General features: G+C 40.9%; 1 protein-coding gene across 3 annotated transcripts in view; it reads left to right on the top strand.

Moving 5' to 3' along the window:
- Positions 1–1,855: 1,855 nt before the first annotated feature.
- The window catches only part of lamb2l (laminin, beta 2-like), a 50,490-nt gene continuing 34,993 nt past the window's right edge, over positions 1,856–17,352 (top strand). For 2 of the 3 annotated variants that reach the window (XM_086159243.1, XM_086159241.1), the window contains exons 1-2: positions 1,856–1,994; positions 10,817–10,897. In XM_086159243.1, the coding sequence (XP_086015369.1) occupies positions 10,858–10,897 (40 nt within the window). In that variant the 5' untranslated portion in view covers positions 1,856–1,994; positions 10,817–10,857. Of the gene's footprint in view, positions 1,995–9,118; positions 9,141–10,816; positions 10,898–17,352 lie in introns of those variants that run through there. The other variant, XM_086159242.1, reaches the window with a different exon arrangement.

Here is a 17,352-nt window from a genome sequence, read left to right as displayed (position 1 = left end):
ATCTGCAGAATGAAAGAAAGCTTTTTCCACATTGTCAGAAAGATGTTGCTCTTTTCCAGACAATGTAAATTTAAGGAAATGACAGCTTCTGTTCCCAAAAGTGGAGCACTTTTCTCTTATGTCACTAAAATGCCCCTTTCTAGATCTCTTGCACCCCCGCCCTCACCTCATACTGTTTTAATGACACTCCTCCATGCATGCAAAAAAAGGATATGGTTACAGTCTTACAACTTGCTGCATCATGTTTGCGGTGCAGGAGTATTCCGTTTTGCAAAAAAATATTTGTTAATTATAGATTCCGGTCATTCCTGCCCTTTACACTTGAGAGCGAGAGTTGACTCATGACTGTCTGTGTGGAGATGCTTACATTACTGCAAGTTCTGATTTTGGCCAATGTCTGTCTCACACACACACACACACACACACACACACACACACACACACACACACACACACACACACACACACACACACACATACAATCACATGCATGCAAAGAAGTCAGACAACACTACCTATACATATTCAAACAACCATATACTGACATGTACATATAACTGTACATACACACACAAGTACACAGGACCACAAGCACAAACACACACCTGCAAGGCGTATTCGGTGCTATCAGTTGACCCACTGACATCACATAATGGCTCAGCGATTGGCTTTCTTTATCACCCGGTGAGAATTCCCATGGTGCAAGTCCTGTACACTGATTCATCAAGGCAGGGTCATTTTTGAGGCTCTGAAAGGGAAGTATCGCTTTTCTCACATCCAATTCGAACATTCATGAAGGAAGGAAGTGTTTGGATCAAATTGTTTGAATTGAAAGTTCCCCCAAATCCCCCAAAACTCTCAAAATCTAGAAATTGTAGATCTGTGGAGACACATACTGAGATCTCCGATCCTCTACAAACCCTGGGGCCCTGCTGAAGGAGATATGCATAGAAGCTTGGCCCACCATCAGAGAGATAAGGTTACAGCTGGATTCAAAGTATATATTCCAGCAACATGACAGAGCCCTATTTTGTCTCCCGGGATCCAGAGTGAAATTCTTTAAGGAATGGCAGGATGATGGCAAATATGACATTTTAAAAACTCCCTTTCTACGCATCTTTAACCCTCGTGCGATCTTAACATTGTGTTTACCCCCCTTGTCCTACGGGTCAAAAATGACCCAAAAGACAATCTTTGTACCCTAGTGGTGTACAGCCCACATGGAAACATAAACAAAAAAGAAATATCACTTTTTCTAATATTAGGGTCTCTTTCGGAAAAGTCTTCGAATTTCAAGTTGAAAAAAAAAAGGTTACGGTGTTTTTTCTACAGCTAAACATGGTAGTGGGTCACTTTTGACCCGCAAGACAACACAAGGGTTAACAGCTCACCCACACTTTGCATAAAATTTCAGCCAGAAAAGCAAACACAAACGCGCAAAAGTTGATACTCACAAGTGTGAAATTGTGCCCCACCTTGGCGAAACCAGAAACGACAACAACAACAACAACAACAACAACAATAATAGTAGTAATAATAATAATAGTGCTACAACTACTACTACTAATACTAATAATTATAATAATAATGATGATAATAGTAATGAAGGCATCAGCTGGCTACTACTAATTCTAATAACAATTTTTCTAGGTTAAAAACATTTTTGTCTCTCAATTGCATTCAATCCCCTGATGCAGCCTTCTATTCTGTTTCCTCACAGGAAATAATACGAGTTTGGCCTGCTAAAAGTGGGTGGGGTCCACGGAAGTGAAGGTGGAGGAGGAGGCGTGGGGTCTACCTTTGGCTACCGAGGCCGGTGACACCTGGCGCTCCTTCCCACCTCTTTCCCCGATACGCACCTCCTGACCGTGCGCGCCGAGCTCGGCTCACACACACGGGTTGGTGCAGCGGCAGCGGGTTGGCGCGGGCGGAGCGAGTGTGTATGCATGCATGAGTGTGTGTAAAGGAGAGGGAAGAAGAAATCCACCGAGCAGGTGAGTGATAAAGTCCTTAGATATCCTTCCGTCTTCGCCGGCACTACTTTCTGCAAAGCGCTTTTTGAAGCAAAATCATGGATGTTTGCTGAACTTTCTTGTGTATTGAAGTCGCTCCAGGCTGCACACGGTCACACACACTTACCTGGCGGATATTTATTGTGCTCAAAAAAGGAAAAAGTCCAGGTTTCATCTGACCCAGCAAGTAGTTATACATTCACCTGACAATTTAAGAGGTGGACCTACATCATGCTGCGCTTTGGCACAGGACGCGCATGCATGACCGCACGCAGAGACGAAAAACACACCGGCTTGTGATTCCTTGCAATGCAGAAGTTCCCTTCAGGATGAATCATGTTGGGATTATTTTATCAAGTGTCAGTTTGTTTTATGCTCATTTGGAAGATTATGACTATTTGTGGCGCTGTGGTCTCTAATCTGTTCCTGTCTGCTTGGGATGTTCCTCCTGTTTCCAACAGAAATCTATATAAATGTAAAGGATGTCATTTAGAAATAAAGGTCAGTGTGTATCAGGTCTCAGCCAGATACTAAGCTACATCAAGTTTCCCTGCAGCTGAGGCAGAGCAATGGAATCCTATTTAAAGACATGTTTTTATCGGGACAAAACGAAACAAAAGTGGTAGTAAGGAATGGCGTTGGGTGAAGAAGGACCTGAGGTTAGGAGTTCAGATGTCAGGGAATGCGGTGTGAGGGTGTACCCGGGTCACTTTTAGCTGGGAGGCGGATTTCTGACACTGCCGCACACATTCCTACAAGATTAAGGAACAGCGCAGATTAACGGGAGGGGGTTTGATTTCACTCCCTAGAGTGATACGCCAGTGCTGGGTACAGAGTGCAAGGCATCGGTGACATTGTAGCGTGTTTATAAAACACTTGCCAATGTCCAGCCAAGGGCGTGAGAAATATCTCAGTGTGACCTTAAACTGCAAAGTCTTCTAATTTATCAGATAAAATGTTTGAATATCATCAAGCTTGGGTAAATGGATTGATGTCACCTAGAACTCAGCATACATGACAAAACGGACCTTTTTTTTTTTTTTCCCCCCACACCCGGCAATTTCACTATTTGACATATTTCCCATGGTCCAGGCTTAGTCTAGCTTTAATCAGCTCAAGGGCCTGGCCCCGCGCCCTGCTGCTGAGATCAACTCTAACCTGCAGGGTTAAGAGGATCCACGAGTCGCCAAAGACTCCAAATCTTAGGGCGGCATGGGAGAGGGAGAGACGTGTTCGTGGCTGCTTTCACGGCTAAGAGAGAAAGATTTAGGATAGTGGCCTTCTGCTGATTTGTTGCTTTGCAGATCGTGATTATTGTACCTTTCAAATGCAACAGCACTGACCATGTGATGTGAGTTTATGGACATTGAACATCAAACTTTTTTTTTCTTCCAAAAGTTCAAATACTAAAGCCTACTTGAAATGTCAAAGCCAATATTTTCTCATTATTAAGGGCTGCATTAGATGTGATGCCACCTGATTTTTCAGCCAAATCCCAGTGTCTCATGTCCCTCTGATGTAACACGATAATTTATCAGACATATGTTTTTTTGAGGTAACTTGTTGTGACTTTGGCTGTATTGGCAACAGTCAGATGCTATCAAGAATTCCCATGTAATATCTGACTCTTTATTCTTTCCATTTGGCTTGGAAAAGAAGTGTGGCGTGTGTGTGTGTGTTTGTGTGTGTGTGTGTGTGTGTGTGTGGGTGGGTGGGTAGCTGTGTCTTTCCATTATCTTCATCAAGAGGCCTTTCTGTAGACCTCTTGTTGTCCCTCAACACCTGTCTGAAGCTTCCTCTGATAACTGCGGTTCTGTCTGAGCTGCCGCCGCCATTGTCTAAGCCTCTCGTAACCTGGCTCCCTGTCGTAAATCAAACCTTTGTCAGACAAGAGGCACCCATGACCGCTTTTTATGTGTGTCTCTTCTGCCCTCATCTTCGACTGCCATTTCTTTTCTTGTCCTGAAAATGTCTCCGGATGAATATCTGTAGTTAAACATCCCTCTTTTTTTTTTTTTAACATTTTGCTTCCTCTCAACTGGCGTGTAATGATAGTTGATGTGACACGGGTAAGCCCTCCCTCTCAAAGGAGTGTATGGATGCGTGTCAGCACGCTGGCTATTGGAAGTGGAGCAGGACTGGATCCAGTGTAGATCCAGTCATGTGTGAAAGATTTCTAGCTGATGGTGATGTAATAGGTCTTGGTTGCTTAGGTTTTGCAGCCGGTGCCAGTTTTGGCTGTTTATTAGTGTCGCAAACTTGATGCTTACTTTTTATTTGTCTTTTCCCTGATTATTCATAGGGAGTGACAAAAAGTTAAATATATGATATCCGCACTATTATATCTCAGCAAGCTTCACCTAACGGTTTCATGTGTTAGAATAACACCTGGCTTACTCTTAGTCATCTGCATATTATCCTCCCAGCACAATTCTTGCTCCAACATTACACTCCAGTTTTGCAGGTGAGTGTGAGTCCATGTGAAAAATCCTTTTAGGCCCTGATGCCGTGGTCCAGACCTCTGTAAAAATTTTACACCAACCCAGCGCTGCTCCTGCAACCTGCACTCTTCATCCATTACATTACATTACATTACATTACAGTCATTTGGTAGACACTTTTATCCAAAGCGACTTATAAGAAGTGCAATTCAGTTACCAAAGATCCGAAGCACCAGACGGAAATCAGAAGTGACTACTCAACCAAATAGGCATATCAGAACCATAATAGCCATTTCAGAACCAGAATCATCCATTAGTGGATTCGCTTGCAGTGCCCAGTTGTCGGTCTCATTTCTTTGTGAAGAGCAGGCGGACTACATACTCTGAAAATAAACTTGCACAGACACACAGCGTTGTCTGAAGACCTTAAGCACCCGAAGCTACCGATTAACAGTATCAGTGGCTAATGTCTATATTTGTGTAACTTTTTCTTGGGTATTGTTTTATACCTTCACTTTACCACAATCCACAAAAAAACTATGTATTTGTATTTCTATTCCACCACACTCATTTATGCACTTTTACTTTACTTTTAGATAAAGGCATTATACCAAATTATCTTTTCTGCTCATAAATTGTTGGAAAGTGCTTTGTCACTTTCATACCAGGCCATTTACTTGTAATCAGGTTTTTTAAGTAACTATATATTAGGTAAATGATCGAGTACTTGAGACACAGCAGCGATTTTGTAGCATTAGGTCACTGGAACAGTGGGTGTGAAAATGACAGCATCTTGATGAGTTTACGGCCGACATAGTCACCGACTGACCCTTTGAGCCTGTTACTTTGTTTTTTTTGCGGTGAATGTCATCACATTTGTTGTAAATTCACCTGACGACTACATTCAGTTCACAGTAATTTCTGGACATAATCAATATTCTGAAGAACATTGCTGCTTTCAAAGTAGTATCAGGAGTTTTGTTGTTGAACAAGGAAGAATCAGCATCCATGTTTGTGTTTGAGCGGGTACGTGTGCTGACTAAACCCTTTCTGTCTCGCAAAGGGGAAATAAATTCACTTAAATGTCTGCACTGTGACAGACAGTCAGTGAAGAGAAAAGCAGGTTTACAGAACCCAAGGTTAGTTTAAGTCTTCAGGAAATCAGTGGAAGCCAAAATAATCCCCTCTAATGTGGTGTAAACATTATCGTGTGTGTGTGTGTGTGTGTGTGTGTGTGTGTGTGTGTGTGTGTGCGTACATGTTTGTGAATGCCATGGGCTTTCCTTGAGGTCTTTGTCAGAAATGGTAAAAGCATTTCACATATATTTTTTATTTCTTCCCAATGTTTGATAGATACCTGTGTGAAACAGTCAGACATAGAGAAGTATTATGGGATTTCCTTTTATTTCCACAGGCTATGATCTGCTGATGAGGAGCGTAAAGTTAAGCTAAATTCTGTGGAAATGTTGTGTTTGGGTGGTCTGCTCTCTTCATGTTCCGTTTTACCAGCTAAATATACCATAAGGGTTTCTTAAATCTATCTGTGCACTAGTGTCGGAGGGGGAAAGGTTCATATTGACTTATTCTAATACATTCTCGTTAGTTTTGCGAAGGAAATATAGGAGTATGTTGATAAGAGTACACAAAGTTCAAAATAGGAACATAACACAATACATGTAGTGGCATGTCATGGCGTTCACAGCCTTGTGCACTGGAGCTGGAGACGGTATTGCCCTTTTCAGCCCCCCCCCCCTAAAAAATTACTAAATAAATAAAATAAAATTCTATTAAACCGAATGTCAAATTGAGAGTGTAGCAAAGAGCCAACTTTTGGTAAACTGTCTGTAAAGTGTAGATGAGTGCAGATTTTCTGGCCAAACTCCTCTGTAGATCAGACGATCCCGGCAGGAAATGATGACCGGATCATTTCAACCTGCTGATTCAGAGAGTTAATAAAAAGCCAGTGGGAATCATTCATTACCTTGTCTTGAAAAGGAGTCAATCACTTTAATGACTGTTACCTGTTAATATTTGTCGGAAAACTTTTTTTTTTTTTGTGGGAAACCCCGGAAGATGAGTTTGCAAAACTATAAGTTTTTTTTTTTTTTTACTTGGTCTGTCCAGATTTATTTTGTTTTGTTCATTTTTTAATTTTACTCGCCATAGAAAATAAATAAAAAGGATAATTTTGTACCATGGCCTCCTCAGGAAGGCTGACCAACCCCAACCTTGTCTCCTTATCTGTCTCAACATTTCAGCGCTGTGCAAATTTTGTCGATTTGTCCTGCAGAGTTTGTCTTTTCCTTGACTGTGATATCACTGAAACGTCAACACTGCATTCTTTGTCTCACTGTAGATATGGCCAGACACGTTGTTCAGGTGTGTGTGTGTGTGTGTGTGTGTGTGTGTGTGTGTTTGCCTGTGTCATACGATAATGTCAGTTTTTGAACCAGGCTCTTTTTCATCCTCCACCTGAGTGCTGCTCCCAGTCCCCCCCCCTCGCTGCATATTTGTTGCACTTATGTCTGCATGAAATCAGCCAGACGTGTACATTTAGTGTAGGTCTGGTTCTTTGCTGAAGGCGATGTGGCAATGAGTCACCTGTGTATTTAAAGCAAACAGACTTCATCCCTTAGCTCATCAGAATGATCTGATCTCATTTCCAGACCTGCCTTATTTTACAATACCTTAACAACACTGTATTCAGCCGCTCCTTCTTAGCAGTGTCCTCAGACTCAGGCCCTTCATTTGATTTGTAGACAAATCTGTCTGGCCAGACAGACATACACACACAAACATACATCAGCTTATCATGTTATTGTGTTCAAGGATATGGGAGCCTGAGATTGTTTGGGCTGGAGTCCTGAGATTCCTTTGCTTTGTGTGACAAATACACTTATGTGATAGAGGGGGCTTGAACTTTCTGCCAGTCTGGCGTCGAAATGGTGTTTGTATGCGTGTGTATGTTTACAGCATGGCTTGGTTTTTTACAATATTACATTTTGGCACCATTCCTGTTCAAGTTCCTCTACTCACCAAGGTGCCATGTTGGCTCCATGTTGCCATGTGGCTTGTTGAGTCCCCACCCTGCCTCTTTATCGGCGGTCAAAGTTCAAATCAACCGAGCTGTAATGTGAAAGTGGTTTTGTTCTCTCCAGCACTTGTTTTCCTTTTTGTTGGCCAGCTAGAATCACACATGCACGCACAGACGAATTTGAATGCCATCCATCCCTCTGTCTTTTTCCAATCCAGTCACAGCACAGGAGTCACTTCAACCTCTTCTGCTGGGATAAATTTTCAGCCTGCAGTTTTGATCTTGTGGCCTCATTCAATTAGCTGCTTATTTCTGTAATGTTATACCACACTCTGACCGAGGCTTCAGTGTAATTCTTTGACTAATTCTAATTTAATTTTGAAAAATATCATAAAAAAAAGTCGAATGAATGAGAATACCCATCCACTGCTGTTTAAGTGGATCCGTTAATAATGTGAAACTAAAAATCCATGATTTAATATCAGTGTGATAGTTGGCCCTTTCCCATAAGGTTGGGTCTTTTTACATGGATTCAGTCAAGAATCAAAAAACTAAAATTTGCCCCTGCCCCAACTTTGGGTCTGATTTTATTCGCGAAAGAGGTTTCTGTCGCCCTGTAAAGTGCGTGACCTACTTTTTTCAAAAGACAAACCCACACCTTCCTCAAGTGTTGTCTGGTGATGTGACAAGTGGTTCTAAGCAGCTTTTTAGCACAGCAATTAAACACGTGCATGAAAAAAAAGATACAACTTTTGTAAAACACCATAAATCATTACATTACATTACATTGCATTTGGCAGATGCTTTTATCCAAAGAGACTTACAAACCGCAAACCAAGCTGCAAACCAAGAAGATCATCTAATTCTGGAGCTCTCTTTTCCACAGCAAATTCATCATTGAATGAAATGCTCTATATTTCAAACAGGAAGTGAAGCCGAGGCTTGTGAGGGATGACGTGGAGTGGATCACCTGACTCCTCTTGCCGTGAAAAGCAGTCTATAAAGTAGAGGAGGGGGGCCTGAATCTGCGAAGACAAGTTTACCCCGGAAAGCCAACATATCTTTGTCTCCTCTCTCGCTCCTATTCTTTCTCTGAGCTCCTATATTCCTCTCTCGCCCTTGGCTCTCCCTCGGTGTCCACATGAAAGGGGTGGTGCATTCCAAAAGCTTGGAGACCATTTCCCTCTTTCAATCAGTGGCCCAGAGAGTGACAGAGGAATTAGAATAAGAATAGCTGTCCATTCACCCCAGTGCCCCAGTGACAACCAGAGGGAGCAAAGGAGGGCTAAATGGAGGGGGTAGCAAGGAGGGGAGAAATGAAGGAAGGGACGGGGGGCAGGGGAGCGCTGCAAACAGTCTGAATTCCGATTGGCCAGTGGCGTTCCCTCTGTTTTTACACTACAGCTGTCAGTTGCACATTCAAGTTTGTTTTACACATTCTGGCATACATACACAGCGCATGTTCATGCACGCGTAAATATACACATTGGGGTCCAGGGCCTTGACTTGTGTCCACTTGGGATACGGGAATCTAGACACGCACACACACACACACACACACACACACATGCTCACACACTGTCAAAAGGTATCGGCGGGCAGTGACTAAGTGATTCAGACCACGCAGTGCAGAGAAGAGTGACCTGTGGCTGTGTGAGTATGGAGACCATCAGAGCGCAATTTCCAGCATTCCAGCGATATCATTAATCGCTGAATGGATTATTTCCTCTCCATCTGTGGACGTCCTTGTGCCTCACAGTTTGTTTGGTGAAGGTTTGAGCGTGAAATATGACCTTTTACTGTGATTGCTGATTCTAAAATGTATTTTAAGTGCATAACAAAGCGGGTCTATGAGTATACATCGCATTATGATTATTTTTCAATTTAAAAACTCACTGTAATAAATCAATTCCTTATGTTTGTTCCACAGTTAGCTTCTAGATTTGTTATTCTAATTATGTCTTATTTTGCTTATTGCTTAATCTCTCTTTTTAGCTTATTTTTAGATAATGCCATATATTTGTGTGTGTGTGTGCGCACGCGCGCGTGTGTGTGTGTGTAGATATATATAGCTACACACAAACACACAATACATCTAATGAAACAACTATAATGAATGTAAGTTTTTTTTAATGGACTCTACATTTGTGCACGTGTCTCCTACAAAGCCAATGATTCGCTCTTATTTCCCTTGACATTTGTATTATCACCTGAGTCAGCTGATCTCTATTGTTTCTCTACTTTTCCTAATTTTTTTTCATTTTTTTACAAGAATTTTTTTCTCCCCCGCACTAACACACTTCTGACACACACCTTCCGCCTTCCTTTGTTAAAAACTTGGGAAGTTTGCCGAGCTGATCCTCAGCAGTCATTGATTAACAAAATTCCCTTGTGTATTAATGAAAAACTCAAGATACACACCGATCTTGTCACTCAGTTGCCTGCCTGCATATATTATTTGACAAAAAGGGGCAATATTCTGAGCAACAAAGGGGTTGGTATGCAGTGTTGGGGAATACACAACCACCCAGAGATGCATTTGTATGCAAGTAACAAGCAAATGGACATTTTATTGTTATAGATGAGCCACCAACTTGACATGCATGTGAATCCCCTGTGGGGAAAGTTGTTTGGTCCTGCCTCTGCCTCTGACAGTGAGCATGGGGCCACGTGGATCTCTTTTTGCTTGGCTGAGTGTGGAGATGGATTTGCAGGTGGTTTGCAACAGGTGATAATCCATATGAATTTAGTTTTATTTCATGTGAGATTCCTTTTTTTTTTTCTTCTGCTTGACCTTTTTATGAACAATAATGTTCCTTGCCGCAATTTAACCTCAGAAAGGAAATGTCACAGCAAGGGGTCTTTTAAAGCAACCTCAATCTTTTTTATATATTCATTTTTATTTTCGGAAACATTGTTTTAAGGTTTGATTGTGGCTTATGTTTGACATAAATGCTCATCAATGTACACGTTTACTGTGGCTGCTCTGATGTCGCTGGCCTCCTTTGCTGACTTGAAAGTTACATCAGTAATCAACAATTTTTGAAGAAATGACAAGGTTTTCAGGCCTCTTGACACACAAGAGAGACAATTTTACAGATTTTTTTAAGACATTTAAAAATAATGTCAAATATTCTGTTTTTTTTTGTCCCTCATCCCTTCTGTCCACATCTGTTCTCTTAACTGTGAATATGTTAAGTCCTTTGTCATCCCTTCAGGACTTTATTGCCATTATTTTCTTGGCTTTGCTTATGTGTATATCCTATAATTTCAAAATATTTTCTCTGTGTTAATGTTCTGTAACACGTCATCTTGTTTGTTTTTTGCAGCCCGAAGAGGCGGCCTGCTCTGTACACATCCGGACATCTTGATGTCCAACATGGCTGCGCATTTCATCCTCCTCCTGCTGGGTGAGTATCGGCCTATAATTATGTTATACATCCGCCATATCCGTCGGACATCTGAACAAGGTCATTATTTGAAATATTATTATATGACTTTAACAGCCATTTATGTCACATAATGCGAAGTATTATATAATACTACAATAATTTTGTCATTTGAGATTCGGAACTTCCCGTTCTAACTTTCAAGCATCGTGTTCAATGTGGTTTCTTGCATGAGTCGAACCACAGATGAAGGAATCCCCCTCCCACATCACTGAAGGAAATTCCTGTACATTGTCATTAGGTGTAATCCATCGTTATTCCATGCACGCTAATCATAGGATTGAGCTGCAGCCGCGGATGTTTGCTCTTGATTGTGTTTCCTTTACGGGACAGGAAGAGAGGGGAAGCGAAGGGGAGAGGTTTACTCTCGTAGGGTGCCGGGTTCGCTGTCAAAATGACCAGAGGTCGGAGACGACTTGACGCTAATAACTGTTTTCAGTGCAAGGCCGATCGCGTCAGCTTTGACCTTGAGAATATGTCAGTCGCTCTACTCTTCATTGTTTCTTTTATAAACACCATCTCTAAACCATAGCGGCTTTTGAAAGACCTGAGGCAAAATATTAATGAAGAGGAAATCAAAGGCAGTTGGAAATGAGATGCCTGATGTGGCAGGAAGTATTTGAAGTCAGTTCTCTGTTTTGATTCGTGAGCGTTGTTTTACAGGCTATATTTTGTCTGCTGGCAGCAACCAGTGGATTAGTCCAGGAATGACCAAACACGATATCAGTTAGCCTGGCAACCTACATCTTCCTGAGTGGAAAAAGAATTCTCCTTCCTGTTTATCCGCTGCCTGCCGAATTACCAGTTTCACTCATGGATGAACAGTGATGGTGATCTTGAAGCATTTAAAATAATCTTTCAAGATGTTGAATTTTAGTTGTAGGTGAAAATTTTTCCCCATTATCACATTTTTTCTTTGTATGGGAGTCTTCTTCGAACACATACGATATCAAATATGGCTTAAACAGATTTTTCTTTTACCTCCTTCTCCTGGCAGGTGTTGTTTGAGATAATAGATTTAATTAAAGACGAGCAATGTAAGCTTTGCAGCTTGATTTTAAGTTTATACCATGTAAATGGTTATTTGATTGGTTAGGTAGTTAGTTGGTGTAATCAGTTAGTTATTGTTTATTTGGTACACAGAGGATCAGGCACTGTTCTTGCTTGATTTTGTCTTTTAAGACATTATATACACACTTTACTTCTTCTCTTTGGGGTTAGTAATGGGCTTACAAAAAGTTATAGATATTGTCTTTCTTTGTTAATAACAGCATGCTATAAACCAGCATTTCGTGCAAGTTGATGCTCATTATTGACATGGACCCCAGTGCTTGATAAAGACCTAGCTAGAACAAATAATTTACGGATTATGGCTGACATTTCTGGCAAATTACTTTCTCGTTTTCTCCAAAGGTCTTGTTAACCCTTCTAACCTTTTTTTTTCCATCCCTTTTTTTCCCATAGTTTACTTTAAAACTGAGACGCATGCATACTTTACCTCAAAAGACAGAGCGGTGTCAAGCCTTGCCCTTTAATGCACTAATTTGTAGAAGCCTTCCTGACCTTCCTGATGTTACAGGCACAAGAAACCTGCAAGGATTTGTCTGAAAAAGTCAGAATCTTGAGTATCTCTGGAATGTTTGGTAAATGATAGGCCATTGACAGCAGTGCGGGATCTGTGGCAGGATGCGCCCTCACTAGGCTGTTTGTCTGAGGGGCAAATGAAAAGGGCCACACACACACACACACACACACACACACACACACACACACACACACACACACACACACACACACACACATACCTGGTGTATTGTGTGCTTGTGAGCGTGTGGCTACTTCTTTATAGTTAACCATCCCCACACACAGGCAAGTTTATACTCATAACTCCCAATCTCCTCATAATTGAGGGAGTTTTTTGACAATCAGTACCTGAAAGATATTTCAATGATTGTGATACTGTTTAAAGCAGATGAATAATTATGTATTAGATTGATTTTGAAACCTGTCAATGCGTCCGTTGCCATCAGCTGGTGAACAAATTGAAGAATAGGGTTTCTTTTGAAACTAATATGAACAACTGTGATGACACCTGAGTATGACATGCATTTGTCAGTAAATGTGGTCCAATCTGACAAGTATAGTTTGGAATATGCATATTGGCAACTGTTCATAATTACGTTTTAGTATCTAGGGTTCAACCTGGGCTGGGATTAAATTTTGGGATGTGGGCCAGCAAAGCACAAAAAAAACTGCATGATAAGGAGGGTGTGAGTTTATATAGCGGAGTCATGAGTCAAGGCCGTGAACTCACTGGGAGTCACTGCGTTCCGCGCAGAATCGGAACAAGTGCAGGGTGGAGTCCTGGGTCCACTTGCGGTGGTCCGTCCCACAGGGGGAGAACATTCCTGGTCCTGGATTGCTGTGATTGGTTAGCTGAGCAACTTTATCAAACACTATAAAATAACTTATTTCAGCCTCACGTAATCAGGCTAGCTGAGTTTGTAGTAATACTACTGATGATGATAATAGATGTCATTTAAGCTTGTAATAAGGAATTTGGCATTCCAGGTTTCTACACTGGAATCATTTACCTTTTCCCTCCTCATGTTTTATTTGGCACCCCTGCTTTGTCCTGCTCTAATTTAGCAGCTAAAGAGGAGAATACACCGTCCCTGCAGCCCCTTTGGAAGGCGGCATGCTGTGTATGTGTAGCATCCGAAGGTTTGTTTGCATCCTTGCGTCCACAGCGACATCTGGAATGTCTGCGTAATGAGTAACATTTTCCTTTGCATCTCGGCATTCCTTCACCTGTGTTGCACACACAGGGAGTTTGGAGACCATGGGGTGTGTTTATCTGCACCTCTGACCGATCATAAATGATTCACCGCCATGTTCAACACCAACACTCTGATCAAACACCAGCTGTTGCCCATCGACTGCTGAACAACTGGTCACAAGTTAGATCGAGGGATCTTCATCCAGATCTGTTATCCTTGGGGTTATCCATTACATTACATTACATTGCATTTGGCAGACGCTTTTATTCAAAGCGACTTACAATAGAGGACATAGGGACTGCAAATACACTTGCAAATACATGATGCACAGGAAATATACAGAACAGTAAGCTTGGGTTAGTGAGGGTTTTTTTTTTTTTATCCAATGACTGACCACAACTTTTCTCTGCATGAAAGGCCTCTTGTGAAGGTTGTCCTTTTACTGTTTTTTTTTTTTTTTTTTACAAAGTTTAACCTGTTAGGGATGTATGGAAATGAATATGTACTAATCAAATGAGGTGTCATGCTTAATGGCAAAGCAAACTTGTAAGTGACTTAAGTTGTACATGGATTTTGTATTTCCATATTAAAACTAGTCCTGAGGCAGGGTTTGGCATTTTAGGGGTTTTGTGTCATACATTAAGAAGTATGATTGCTTGAATCAGGGTGAAAAAAAGAAAATTTTTGACAGATTTGATGGTATCACCTTCTTTACCATAAACCAATGTGAAGAACATTGACCAGATCACCCCAAAACTTTTTTTCCATTTACCCTAATATGATACATGCTACATCTAAATTGAACATTTTAGTTATGCATTGGTATACAAGTGTGAGTTGGTGATAATTTTTTTTCTGGTCTTACCGTCTGGCATCCAAGGGAACTGCAAGCCCACGGTAATTATGAGACACAAATATAGACAGAACTTGGAAATATGCTGTTTTTATATTTTCATAAATGCATCTACACTCACAGACTAACTCCTGAACCAATGCAACGCTAAAGTCATATGTTTCACACATGTAGATACATGTTCCAACATTCACTAGTCAAGACAGGTGAAAGCCAAGTAAAGCATACGTATCTCTCAGATCACTGTGTGTGTGTGTGTGTGTGTGTGTGTGTGTGTGTGTGTGTGTGTGACAGTTTGTTGAAAAGGGGTTTGACATATAGAGGGTTGCCATCTAAAGCACCATTTTTAAAGGTCTTAACATAATGGATCCAACAATGAAGATCACTATAAGGAAAAGCTTTTTCTGAAGAAACATGATTTGTTGATTGCTTCAGAACATACAGCATGCAAGGGAATTTGTCAAGTTTTAAAATGTGGAATAAAATACCTAAAAATGATAGAATTGATGTAATGCCCAGTTAAAAAGCCTTAGATAAGTCAAATTTGATTGCTCAAGATCATTTGTTCCAGGTTGAATAGGAAAATACTTTTTTGCCAATATCTGTTTTCAATGTTTGTGGTCTGTGCAATATATTGACAAATCTGCAAAATATCTGTGGATCTGTGTGTGTGTGTGTTGGGTTTGGGTGGGGGGGCATGCGACTGTCATGGCTTTCCTCTCCAAAACATGTAGGTCTGCGGTTGCCTTGCCTTGTAATCATTTGCATTCTTTTGTTTCGTCGAGAAACCGACAAAACCATCGGTCAAGAAGCTGCTCATATTCTTTTTTTGGAATAACACATCAAAGCAACTGCATTTAGCGTTTGCTCACTTTATTTCAAATTTCCCTCACTCACTTAAACGAGGTTTAGAATTAATGACCCTCTTGCTGAACAACCGAGACCCATAATTTAGCGGTAAATCTGCGGTTTCAATTGATTTTGTAACAAGCAAGCTGTTATATTTAGCATTTTCTTTCTGACTAAGAAATGTGTGGATAACAGGTGAATTATTGAAAATGACTTCCAACCGAGGGCGGCACAGTGGTTCAGTGGCTAGTGCTTTAATATGCAGTGATTTGTGCTCTCAGTATGCATCTATCCATTTTCGAGTATTACTTATCACAGCGGGTTACTGTGCGTAGGTTGCAGCCATTTCCTGGCTGCAACCTACCCGTATTGTTTTCTCGCCAATCGTAGCCAATATTTTCAATATTCAATATCCCTGAATATTGCCCTCCTGTAGCTCCAAATGTTAAAGCATCTACAGAAAAGTATGGATTCATTAGTGCCAAAAATGATTAGAAATTCCGACATAAGTTTAAAAATTCAAGTGTGAAGAATGCTTGTCTCTAGAAAAGATACTCCACTGCGATGTGCTTATACTTTTCACAAGAAGAAGATATTAACATTCATTCTGGTAATCCAACGAACTGCTCAAATATCTCTGAATTGCTCCGACAGCAGACTTCATCTTTAATATACTTTACCTCTTCACCTCTATATCTTTGTTTAACAACTGAATTTTCATGAATGGTTTTCTAGGTGTGCTTATCCCCCCTTGGGTTATTTGACCAGTGGGTGAACCCACTGTGTAATGTCATACCTGTGTAGTGAGCTCAGGTGAAACTCGGCCCCAGTCAGCTCCTGTGCAGTTTCACCCGCTGTGCGTCTCTGATTTTTCACCGGTCTTCAGGCTTATCATTGCAACATGTTGTTTTTTGGAAACTTTTTTGAACGTATATATTTTTTGAACATGAATAATTATCTGCCGGACTTTCTTTAAAGGTCTGTTGTGTCGCAGCCGCTAGCCTTGTTGGCCAGACGTTGGTCAGTACACAAAAGAATGCAAAAAATCTCCCTCTTAAATCTTTTACTTTAATCCAAGCTGAGATTTTTGCACAAAGACATATCAAAGCAGGACATTAATACTTATCAAGAACGGAATCTCATGTATTTGAGAAATCTTTATCACAGATATTTCACGTGAAATCATTGCTTTTATTTGTGCAAATAGGAGTCTGAAACGTTAATCTAGTGCATGCATCTCTGTTGTTCATTTTTAATGATTCAAGAACCTGTTATGCACTTTTGATGTTTTAATAATCTTTCTATTATTCAAAAAATATTCATTAACCAGGAATGCATAAATAAATCATTTGAAGGCCATAGTCAATTGCTGGCTAGTTTAAATATCAAAAATCTACTCCGAATATTCGATTCCTCCAAAAGTAATTTATATGACTTTACACTGGAAAGTGGTAATAATACACATAATATTTTGTTCATCCTCCATTTGAAGGTTTATTCTTTCATCCCCACCCACAAGCTGAGCGATTCAATGGAACAAACTCTGCAGGAACGATTGATCACGGAACGAAAGCTGACATGTTAAGATTTCTTCTCTCTTTCTTCTGGTCTGTTTCACAAATTCTTTTGGTCCTTTCTAACCAGGTGAAACATGTCGGAGTGGCCGCAGCGTGGCCCTGGGTCAGTAAACAAACTTTGATGAGGGATCTTTGATGTGACGCTGGGGGGGGGGAAGGTCCGACAGCGCTAAAAGTCGGCATGCTCAGTAATCACAAACATTCATCTGCCTCATTAAGAGGTGCACGGTTTCATTAATGTGGAATGCACCTTGTGTTGCTGACAGTAGAACATAGTACAGTTGCTGATTAATCTGGAGCTTGAAAAAGCTTTCCTGCGTTTGATTACAGCCTGTTCAATGCAGGCGCTGAGCTTTG

This window comes from Fistularia commersonii, chromosome 14 (genome assembly GCF_037954325.1).
Source record: "Fistularia commersonii isolate RoL2024-O1a breed Wild chromosome 14, RoL_Fcom_v1.0, whole genome shotgun sequence".
NCBI lineage: Eukaryota > Metazoa > Chordata > Actinopteri > Syngnathiformes > Fistulariidae > Fistularia > Fistularia commersonii.
The sequence above is the reverse complement of the archived record's forward strand: the minus strand, read 5'-3'. Positions and strand labels throughout refer to the sequence as shown.